Below are 12,019 nucleotides of genomic sequence, written 5' to 3'. Positions count from 1 at the left end.
CGGATCAGAATGAAAAGTCTGGGAGATGGGAGTTCATTGACTTAAATATACAAATTGTTTAGTAAGAGATTTTCCTTTATGGAAATAAAAGAATAACAAGTTCTAAATAATTATTAGAAAAGAAAATATTAAATTGGGTAGGCTACAACTATGCCATTTATTTGCAAAGTTATGTACATTTTTAAAAGGTGTTACTCTTCAATAATGACCATTCTTCCTCAGTATTTTACATCTGGCTATCTATTTCAAGTGAACAGTAATATGTCTTGGATGGTTATACAGGAAATTAAACTAAGAAATCACGCACTGATTTTAATTCTGAATGTAACATCCAGAAATGCGCTTTCTAAAGTGACATGCTTATTGCTTTGTGGATACATTTTTTAAAAGCACAAAATTGAGACTATTTTGCAAATAAACATGGCCAAACTTTTTTGAATAAAATATTAAGTGGTGTTTACAAAACTACAAGCCAGTTGACTTTGATGAAGCATTTTCCAAACACAGCTTTGTTCTACAATCTGTGTCTTTGCCATTAGCATTCTGTAGCGAATGTTGTCCAGATGCGGTTTTGAAGTAGTCTTTACAAGGAGAGAAATAAAGCAGGTTATAGTAATGGTTTGTGCAATTAATACAGCATAAGACTTGAAAATAACTTTGGATTCTTTCTGCAAGAAAGAAAGATCCTGAGGGAAAGTACTAAAGAGGGTTTGTAAAATAACAGATTTTACTTGCAGGGTCCTGTTTCAGATAATTTTGGCTTCTATTTTGAAATTAAAGTCTACAAATGACTTGTCTTCAAGTAACTAGATTTTAAAAGGCTTAAAATCTAATACTTTAATTCTGATTTTATATTGGTGTGATTGAAAGAAAAGCCTTAGGTTAAACTGAAGTAACTCTTTAAAGGAACAAGTAGTTATTTTGAAGAGCATAGCTTAAAATAGTCTTAGTCTTTAATTCTATTTCTGGTTTTGCTGCAAAGTAAACTACAGGGAACACTTTTTAAAAATTAGGTACGGTATGTATTCTTAAATAATAATTGCCAGAAGTATTTATGTAGAAGTATTGTATCTTATTCATATATCACATTAAGCATTAGGTCCTATATATATCTGCCAGTCAAGTATCTATAATTGGTATTACAAGCACCAAATAGCAAATACAGTGGTGCCCCGCAAGACGAATGCCTCGCAAGACGGAAAACCCGCTAGACGAAAGGGTTTTCCGTTTTGGAGGTGCTTCGCAGGACTAATTTGCTATGGGCTTGCTTCGCAAGACGAAAATGTCTTGTGATTCCTGGGGGGTTTTTTCCGCTCCCGACCCCCTTTTTCTAAGGCACTAAGCTGCTAATAGCCTTTTAGCAGCTAATCCGCTAATCCCTTAAACCTTTAATAGCCGCTAATAGCCGCTAATCCGCTAATGGGCTTGCTTCGCAAGACGAAAAAACCGCTAGACGAAGAGACTCACGGAACGGATTCTTTTCGTCTTGCGAGGCACCACTGTAACTATTTTATTCACTGACATGTCACTTTTCCTCCAAGGATATCCTTGGTTATTCTTCCCACCCTCCTTTAAAAATAAATAAATCACAACAGCCCTGTAAGGGTTAGCCAATGAGTTTCATGACTGAATAGGAATTTATACCAGAGCCTTCCCTGTTCTTGTTTGGCACTGAAAACACTAAACCACATTGGCTCATTTTAGATGTAGTTACATGCTTAGCATGTACGAGAGACTTTTCAAAAAAGTATGTGGAAATCCTATTGATAATAAATAATAATAATAATAATAATAATAATAATAATAATAATAATAATAAATTTTATTTATATCCCGCCCTCCCCAGCCGAAGCCGGGCTCAGGGCGGCTAACAACAATCGAATAATCCAACATTCTAAAAACATTTCATTATAAAAATTAATTAAAATCAAATTGATGGCAACTATTAAGCAAAATTCTGTGCAGATTGCCAGAGGAGGGAGTCAGGCTATGCCCTGACCAAAGGCCTGGTGGAACAGCTCTGTCTTGCAGGCCCTGTGGAAAGATGTCAGGTCCCGCAGGGCCCTAGTCTCTTGTGACAGAGCGTTCCACCAGATTGGAACTGCAGCCGAGAAAGCCCTGGCTCTAGTTGATGTATTCTATATTGTCATAGCTGTTTTGCTGTACGTTATTATTTGACAATAAAATTCTGCTACTTACTTTTGCTATAGTTAGCATGAGTTTAATAGCTTCAGCGGTATTGTGGACTGGGATTATTCGTAAATTGCTGCCTAGGAACCTGAAACAACCCTCAAAATGTCAATCATGCTAAGTACCGTATTCATATTTTTTACAGCATGGACTAGAATTGGAGCATGCTGTTACATAAGGATATGTTAATATGATTGCAGCAAATTGGGATTTTGCAAAAGCTGGCACTTCATTTTCACTAGGATTGGGATAGCAGAACCACTGTTCCCAGGCTTGGAGCCTGACATCCAGGAATTCTCCTTTCTCTATATTTTCTTTGCACCAAGAATTCAGGTGATGGAAAAGACGCCTTCCTTAAACCCCAGGCGGTCACTACAATCAGGAGTACACGTTACTGAGCTGCATGGAAAACAAGAGGGCTACACCGAAGATGAAATAAAAAGGAAAAGGCCAAGCTAAAGGGTCACAAAAAAACATTTCAAATTTTGTTTATTTCCCAAAGTGTTTCAGCATTGTCTTCAGCAAGATGTTATTTGTGGACCGTAAGGTTTGCATGAAGTGTTTGCCCAGGTTGCAGGCAAACAGAGAGAGGGCAGGGAAGGATGAATTTAAATAATGAGGTCAGAGGGAAATTAAATGCAGGAGAGAACACACAGAGATAATTATGTTACTAATAGTGGCCATTATGATCAGATGGGACAATTTCCTAGCTCACTTTTAAGACATTGAACGTAAACTTAATATTGAACCATCCACTTAATATTGAAGCATCCTGTTACTCCAGGATATGCTCTGTTCTTGCAGTACTACAGTGGTACCTCTGGTTACATACTTAATTCATTCTCGAGGTCCATTCTTAACCTGAAACTGTTCTTAACCTGAAGCACCACTTTAGCTAATGGGGCCTCCTGCTGCCACTGCATGATTTCTCTTCTCATCCCGAAGCAAAGTTCTTAACCTGAGGTCCTATTTCTGGGTTAGCGGAGTCTGTAACCTGAAGCAAATGTAACCTGAAGCGTATGTAACCCGAGGTACCACTGTACTGCCATGCCCTCAGTTAGGTTGTACTACCCCTGCCAATTGCTTTTTTGTTGGCATAATGATCTGGACTTTCAAAAGCGTAATTCTCATTTTTAGACTATTAGAACTTATGCTGCAGTCTTAACACATACTTGCTTGGAAGTAAGTCTCATTGAAATCAACAGGATTTACTTCCAGGTTGCCTTCCAAGGATAGGATCCTCAGTCTCTGAAAAGGAAACACAAAATGGTGTTCTCTTGTACTTAGGGAATGATGACTTGTTAAATTTCCAAAATTGACTCATGTTATCAAACTTGAGTATGCCAAGTCATACAGACCGAGATGCATCATTTTCTTATATACTGCAATATGACAACAGGGTTTTTATTCTTTGGCTAAATTCTTTGAGCAAAATCAAATTCACCTACATCTTTGATAATTAAGCAAACACTTCATATTATTGTACCTAATTTCCTTTACTAATAAAACTATTGATTATTATTTTTTTAATTTCATACCTCTGCTGAACTCTGAACATCCCATCCCATTCTTTTGGTCCATGACGAGCAGCTGACAAAAGCAAAAACCCATTCCTGTGGATGGTCATGAACTTCTTTATTATTTCAAATAAAACCTCTCTCTCTGTGAAAAATAAGCCTTGAGCATCAACCAGCAAAAATGCAATTCCTGGGCAAGACGAAATATGGTGATCAAGTCAGACTTAACTGCATATAAAAAATAGTCAAATACATATATAGTTGGTATATTTACTACTGAAATAGAGTTTTGTTCATATAAAGCTGTAGTCCTAAGCATATGAACGTGGAAGATAGGCTCATTGCTACTCTTTCATCCATTTCCTGGGTGTTTACTTGGAAGCCCCATACAAACAGATGAAAGGGGGCTAATTGTTTCTACAGTGTCCTGATCCTATCTGCTTAGTTTATTACAGTGATTCTCAAATTAGGATAGGAAGATGAGGAACACATTAAAAATGTATACATGAATTTGCTTGTCTTCCTCTTTCCTCCTCATCCTTTTTCCTTTTGTGTGATGTCTATTTACATTTTAAACCCATGGGTAGGGACTGTCTCTTTTAAACAGAGAATTTAGTAAATTGTTAGTGATTTATTTAAGTGAACAAAATAATAACAAAGAGTTTTTTTGTTGAACTGTACTGTGAAACCCAACATTCATAGCTTAAAATGGTTTTAAATTATTCTGCCTTGCTTATAAGTCTACAGGATCATTTTCTGCTATTTATATCTGGCTACAAGCATTCTAAAATTTCCTTCAGATGTGAATATGTCCAGTTTGGGAGAAAGATAACAAAGTTCTTGGCTTTGGGGGATTTCTAAAGAGTCAGTTATAGAGACTGAGATTACGCCCTCCATAAAATTCACTGGATGTAAAGCATATTGATACCATGACCCAAATTATGTTGTAGGGATGCTGCAAGACCACCATGTGTACAACTTGTCACTCTTAATTTCCATATTGAATTCTACAGGTTAAGTAGCCCTGTAGAGCGCTTTGAGATTATAAACACACATACAATCAAGTCGTGTATATGAAATAATGAAATAAATAAAAATAAATAATAAATACATTAAATGAAATATAAATTGAATTAAATATAAAATAAATAAATAAATATTAATAGTCACATTTCCCATAATTTAAGATACTGTACCAGAAAGAGAGAAAATTATTGATCCATTTTCCACTGTATCTGAATATCGAACCCGGTGTTGCTGATTTTGTAGGGACATTGAAATTTCATGACCCTAAATAAGTTATAAAATACAGGATTAAAACATGCTCACCAGTTCTAAATAAAGTTAACTGGGTTCTATTATAATGACAAAAAAGAGAGAGTCAGAAATATCTACAGCATTGATCATTTTTTAACCTTTACTCCTCTTCCCACTAAGCTAACGTATATTATAAAACACACACCCTTTTCATTAAAATATTGCTCATTATAACCAAGGTGCTTTGTGTTTAGCTTGCCATACAACAGAACTTAACAGTTGTCCCAGTTGCAGTCTGGAGAGCCATCCATTAAACTCCCCAATGCAATGAGAAAATGTTTGAGTCTTCTCCTGTCGGTTCCTCCTCCCTCTGTCATCCCATTCCCCTTCTGTTCATTAAAACAGTCAGGAAAGTAAGGTGGACCCAGAAAAAGGATAGGAATGGACAGAAGACGTATTCCAAATGCAGCAGGAGCTTTTAAAGAGGGCCTGTTTCCCATCAGCCCCAGCCAGAGATGTTGCAAGCTGTAGACCAGCAGCATCCGGAGGGTCACAGATTACCCAGGTATCCCATCAATCAAGTTTTCATCTTAAGATAAGCTAGCCAAGTTTCTTTCTATTCTATCAATCAAGAACAATGTCAGCTTGTGTAGTGACAATGTACTGCCTCCAAGAACTGTTCCTGTCAACAAGAAAAGGGAAACTAATAAAAAAACTGCATTAAAAGAGTAACAAAGATCAACATTATAGATTAATCAATCAAAATGCTTCCTGAAAGCAAGGAGAACCCAGATAAAAACATCTATAGCACTTTCTGCATCGCCTGTTTGTCATTATGACTGTTCATTGCATCCTGTAATTGCTATTAACAAACTAAAGGAAGGCTCCAGAGGGGAAAAGGAGGGAAGGGGAAACACATTGGCGAGCACTGGCTGTACTAACAAAAAGTCAATGCAAAAGCCACTTTGTTTGTTGGGAAGCAGGGATGGCCTCAGGTGGGCAACAATTCTAAATGTCACGGAGGTGCTGCTGCTGCAAGTGTTGGAGGAAGAAAGGGTTTCTTACAACCTGATAGGAAGTGGCACTTAACAGCCATAAGAGAGTGCGTACCCCACATCATTCCTGATGTAAAAGTCTTCCAAGTGCAAAACACAACACTTATAGACTCCAGCTCACTCACCCTATTTTCTTCCAGTCACTTTTACAAATTGGGAACATCCCAAGAAGGATGGAAGTTAGCCCCCACCTACCGTATTTTTCGCCCTATAGGACGCACTTTTTCCCTTCCAAAAATGAAGGGGAAATGTGTGTGCGTCCTGTGGGGCGAATGCAGGCTTTCCCTGAAGCCTGGAGAGCGAGAGGCATCGGTGCGAACCGACCCCTCTCACTCTCCAGGCTTCAGGAGGCTATCCGCAAGCCTTGGGAGCCCGGCGGGAACTTGTAAGGCTTGCGGGCAATAGCCTGTTCTGGGGGCTGAGGTCAGGGGAAGCTTGGGCTTCCCCTGCCCCCAGCCCCGCAAGCAAGCTCCGGGAGCGATGGCGAGGTTGAGCGCAACCTCGCCTTCGCCCCTGGACCCCCAGCCCTGAGGCTAAAAACGAAGACAGCACAGTGAGCGGGATCCATCCTGCTCGCTGTCATAGCTTCTTTGCTCTTTAGGGCTCGGGGGGGGGGGAATATTTGTTTCCCCTTTATTCCCCCCCCCCCCAAAAAGTGTGCCCTATGGGCCGGTGCACCCTATAGGGCGGAAAATACGGTATTTATTTATTTATATTTGCTTTTATACACCCAGGAGCTCAGGTAATATACATGGCTCTCCTCCTCTCCATGTTTTCCTCCAAACCACCCTGTGAGGTGGGTTCTGATGACAGGTAGTGACTGACCCACGGTCACCCAGTGAGCTTGCTGACTGAGTGAGGATATGAACCCCAGTCTCCCGGGTCCTAGTTCAACGCTATTCATCAGAACGGGTCTTTAAAGGAAAATTAGAAAAGTTCAAGGAGGGTAAAGTTTATCAGTGGCTACTAGAGTCAGAATGGTTGTGTGCTACTGGGCATGCCTCTGAATACCAAGTTGCTGGGAAATAAAAATGGAGAGTGTGTTATTGCACTCATGTCCTCTATTGGGCATCCAATAGGCATCTGATTGGCCACTGTGAGAAGAGAATGCTGGATTAGATGGGCCTTTGATCTGATAAAGCAAGGTCTTCTGCTTTGTGCTTTTGTTCTAGCCGGGCCATTAGTGTTTTAGATTTCATTGAAATGGGCATATTAATATGGTTGATGCTCTTTGATCATGGCATTTAACTCCTCTGGAGTGTTTGGGGTGGGGGGAAAGCACAGGAATATAAGAAGTCTATTCTGCTGTAAGCATGCTTTATCAGAAAATCTCACTTCTGAACAGCCACTACACTGATTTAATGGAATTAAAATATTGTTATGCGTTTTGGGGGATTAAACTAAAACACCTCCTGGGGCCTCATCCAACTCAGTACTGTAATTCTGCAGCTATAAGACAGGTCTGGAGAAGAAGAGGACTGCTAAAACCGTCAAACCAGTTTCTTTCGTTAAGTAAATAGCCCTAGCCAGATCTGTTTAGTATCCCCTTGGTAATGTACGCTAGGGTCAATATGATGCCACAGTAACTAAATAACTGGAGATACTTGTGGAAGGGGAGCGCTAGAACAAAAAAAGCAAGTGTATTTCTGTGCCTTCCCCTGGCCACTTGGGTTTATTTGACAATAGGAAAGAGCACAATTGATTGGCAATTTTGGACTCAAACTGAGGTCAGGACTGTGGGATTTCTTGGGCGCTCTGAAGGAGCTGGGTGCCCCCCTGAAACCTAATGGGATAGCAGTGTCAGTTGGACTGGTTTAACCTGAGTACCCTCTGCACTTTTGGCGTTTTCACTGCTTAGAGAATTGTGCTTCCCATTACACTATGCTTCAATGTCGGTCAATTCCTTAATGCAACACAGCGGTTAGTTTTAGTTTTAATTTAAAAGGTGGTGGGTCTTAAATCTGTTTGCAGACTACCCTCTCTAATCTGGAGGCCTTAATCCCAGTCATATGAGGACATGGTAGAGCTGTGTTCTGACATTGTTGTTAAGCTCTCTCTTCTATATTAGGTGTTCCTAGAAAGGGTGGAATACACAGCCCCATTTATTTTGTGACCCTTTGCGAGGCTAGAGCAACTTGTACGAACAAATGGTAGGATACAGTACCTGAAGAGATGAACTCACAATTACGGTTGCAGTCCACCGTGTCTTTTCTTGCCCACTGCCTTCCGCCATGTTGACACAGTCACCAAAGTTTCTGCAGTACCAGACACTTACGGAACACTACAAACTGAGAAGGGAAAGTAGTGGGACCTTTGTTTGCACCTTATAAAAGGTAAAGGTAAAGGTACCCCTGCCCGTGTGGGCCAGTCTTGACAGACTCTAGGGTTGTGCGCCCATCTCACTCAAAGAGGCCGGGGGCCAGCGCTGTCCGAAGACACTTCCGGGTCACGTGGCCAGTGTGACATCGCTGCTCTGGCGAGCCAGAGCCGCACACGGAAACGCCGTTTACCTTCCCGCTAGTAAGCGGTCCCTATTTATCTACTTGCACCCAGGGGTGCTTTCGAACTGCTAGGTTGGCAGGCGCTGGGACCGAACAGCGGGAGCGCACCCCGCCGCGGGGATTCGAACCGCCGACCTTTCAATCGGCAAGCCCTAGGCACTGAGGCTTTAACCCACAGCGCCACTCGCGTCCCATTAATATAACAGGTCACGTTATACTGAGTTTTGATAATGCTAGAGGAGACGTAAAGTGCAAAGAGAAGGTGTCATTTACAAAATATAAGAGATGAACTCCACTTTTAGGAATTCTAAGCACACTTAGTTAAGAGTAAGTCCCATTGATCTCAATGAAGCTTCAGATTAGACATGTATAGCTCTTGACTATTTTTAGCCCTGGGAAACGGTGCACTCACTCTCTTTCAACTGTGCAAAACATTTGTACATGCACCAGAAACAAGCTTCCACTGAATCAAAAAGGCCTTGAAGAGAAAAAGGCACTTTCCCCAAGTGCAGTCCTTGTTCTGGTTATTACTATGAGTCAATCAAGCACTGTTAGTGATACTCTGAGGTGCATTATAACTTCAAGGTGGCTCAGCAATACAGATCCCAACCATCTGAATGCAGAGTTTGCAAACCATCTATGAGCGAGACTGTCATAAACATTTAGGAGACACACAGGCCTAACACATACCCTCCAACATTTCTCCAATGAAAATAGGGACGTCCATTCCAGAATGATAATTTTACTACTTATACCCCACACATCTTATTGGGTTGCCCCTAGCCACTCTGGGCGGCTTCCAACATATATAATTAAAACATTAAACATTAAAAAAACCCTTCCCTATACAGGATTGCCTTTAGACGGCTCGGGAGTTGGATAATGCCATACCCTCCAACATTTCTCCAATGAAAATAGGAACATCCTAAGGAAAAGGGGGGTATTCCGGGTTCAAATCAGAAACCAGGATGGTGTCTCTAAATCAGGGACGTCCCTGGAAAATAGGGGCACTTGGAGGATCTGCTAACAGAGCTAATAATTCTGTGGGCATTCAAGTTTTTTCACCTTTTCCCATACAGTAAGCACCTTTTCTGTTACAACATTAGGAAAAGGTTAGGGTACTAAGTGAGACACTCCACGGAGAGCAGATCATTATAATTTGTTGCAGTTAACTCATAAAGTCCCCATTTACCACTCTGTGGCCTCACAATAAGGGTACTTTAATACTAGGTTTGCCCCTTTTCTGTTCTACAGAGGCACTGTGTGTTTCAAAGTGTGGCAAAGTGGATATTTTGAATATACTGTGCATACACCAAAGAGACCCCAGCTTCAAGTTCTGATTTGGGGCAAGGAGTGCCAGCTTGAACCTGCAACCCTGGGTGCCCTTGAGGTTTTTGGGAGAACAAACCCAAATTGTCAACTTTTTCTGGGGAAATTCCCCACCCCAAATAGTAATTTTAAGCTTTTGGAACTGTTTACGCTACTTTTTCCATTGCATTACCATACATCCGGGTTTTCACTGACATTTTGCCGATTTGGCAAAATCCCCCCCCCCCACGCCATTTTTACACCTGGAAACGTGTCAGGAAAATTCCTGACGCAGGACAAGCCTATGATTCTTGTTATGAAAACAAAAACAGAAAACATTCTGTTGTTGTGCCTGTAACCCCGGTTTAAGGTGCCGTTTAGCTCTTAGCTTTCATATCTCCGCTTCTAACGCCGCTTATGAAGTTAGAATTCTAGTCAGCATTATGGCATAGTGAGTCATGCCAGTCAAGAATGGCTTAGTAATTCCTCACAACGTTCAATAAAAAGCGGCGTACAAGAGAGAGCTTGGATGTGGCAGTTTTGTCACTAAGGCTTGCTAAGGACTGTGTGGGAAGCGAAGGCTTGCTAAGGACTGTGTGGGAAGCGAAGGCTTCTAGAGCTTCCTATCTATTGACACTCATTCCTACTTAGCCCAGGCCCTGCAAAAGCTGAGCTCTGGCCCCTCAGTCAAGGTCCCCCTCACAACTTTTCTAAAAGACACCATTATGGAACGCCAGTAATGGAGGCTGGCTTTGAGGCCTATCTCTTCTGGTATCACAGACAAGGGAGCCTGGTTAACTTGCCAGTGGCACTTGCAGAATATACCCTACAGGGCTTTTCTTTCCCTCACCCCCACCCTGTTTATTTGTTTTTAAAACTGGCAACTTTCAATTTACAGACAAATTCAAAAAAGCACGCCACTGAGGAAACAGTGTTCTCCTTTTGTCTGGGCGCAATGAAATTGTGGTTCTGTTTTTAACTCTCTCTCAAATTCTGCATTGGGGGGGGGGCAAGGTACAAATTTAATAAAAATGAAAATAAAAAAATGAATAAGAACTCAATTGTTCAAGTCCGCTCCCGCATTCCATTCCTTCTCCTCCTTACTTTACTTGCACAAGATTCCCCAGTACCAGTCCTTAAATAAAATTTTTAAAAACCCACTCTACACTTACAACTGAATGAATTTGATAAATTATGTAGATGTATCCACCATAACTGACTAAATTAACTTAAGGCAAAAGCAGAATTACTACTAAAATCAAATGCTCAGTTAAATAATACTGGGTTTTTGTTTTTTAAAAAAAAGCAGGACAGGGTTAAGGGTTAATGTTACAGAGGATTGTCGTAATAAAACTTTGCGTTACTGCTTGTGATTATGTTCGTGTGGAAGTCTATTCTATCTAAAGCATAAAAAAAAAAATTCAACAAGGACATTAATAAATTACACAGTATTAGGTTTCCCCATTCAGAACAGAAAGGCAAACTATCCAGGGAAAAGACTGAAGGCGCTACGACAAAAGGGTCAAAAGCTTTTCCCAATATAGGAATTGTAATTTTAGTTCGCTGATCCGAAAGCCTGCTATTTCAAATATTTTCCTGCAAGGGGTATATTTGGAAAGAAGCCTAGAAATCTTATAGGAAATTAGTCATGCTTAATAATACTGGAGCATTACTAGCTTGCTTAGTATTCATCTACATTCAGTGTCTCCTCAGTTCTTGTGCCTTTGCAAGAAAAATGGCGAGGCAAACTCAGTAATGGGGTCAGCCCAAACATTCAACAGAGTGAGGCAACCCCTCAGGGAGCAGATGCTGGGGGGCAACCGTAGCAGCCCCTCCGCTGTTCCACCTTAACCCAGCAAAGATTGCCCCATTGCTGAGGGACCTAAATGTGTAGACCAGGCAGCCTTCTTTCCCCACTCCTTAAACTAGCCAACTTCCCTCAAGTGTGGTGGAAGAGTGTATCCTTTTATGTGGAGATACCAGAGACTGCCCTAAGTACAGTCTGCTTAGGGGTGTTGTGTCAGGGTCAGAAACCGCTAGAAAGAAACTGCTAGAAACTTCGGGTGATTTCTGGGAACGAATGTCTCACCCCATTGAGCTGTGCTCACAGCGTTGCAAGCAGCATGGCAGCCTCTCACACTTTACTATGAGTTATGCCTCTTCAAGGCATAGCTTCTTGTTCAGGATGGGC

General features: G+C 41.0%; 1 protein-coding gene across 9 annotated transcripts; it reads right to left on the bottom strand.

Moving 5' to 3' along the window:
• Positions 1-138: 138 nt before the first annotated feature.
• Positions 139-11,842, bottom strand: LOC310679587 (protein SPO16 homolog). 9 transcript variants are annotated; one of them, XM_083445106.1, is made up of 6 exons: positions 11,502-11,842; positions 8,184-8,307; positions 4,904-4,997; positions 3,729-3,897; positions 2,200-2,278; positions 139-581 (listed from the first exon to the last, which is right to left on the bottom strand). In XM_083445106.1, the coding sequence occupies exons 2-6, from the start codon at positions 8,250-8,252 to the stop codon at positions 447-449; spliced, it is 546 nt and encodes a 181-aa protein (XP_083301232.1). In that variant the 5' UTR covers positions 8,253-8,307; positions 11,502-11,842; the 3' UTR covers positions 139-446. The 9 variants fall into 9 exon arrangements, with proteins under 9 accessions (XP_083301232.1, XP_083301240.1, XP_083301236.1 ...); XM_083445114.1 differs by lacking the exon at positions 11,502-11,842 and adding an exon at positions 11,274-11,470; XM_083445110.1 differs by lacking the exon at positions 11,502-11,842 and adding an exon at positions 11,001-11,198.
• Between the last annotated feature and the right edge of the window lie 177 nt (positions 11,843-12,019).

The sequence above is a fragment of the Podarcis tiliguerta genome (genome assembly GCF_965153285.1).
Source record: "Podarcis tiliguerta genome assembly, chromosome: 6".
NCBI lineage: Eukaryota > Metazoa > Chordata > Lepidosauria > Squamata > Lacertidae > Podarcis > Podarcis tiliguerta.
Note: the sequence above shows the minus strand (reverse complement) of the source record. Positions and strands in the feature narration are given on the sequence as shown.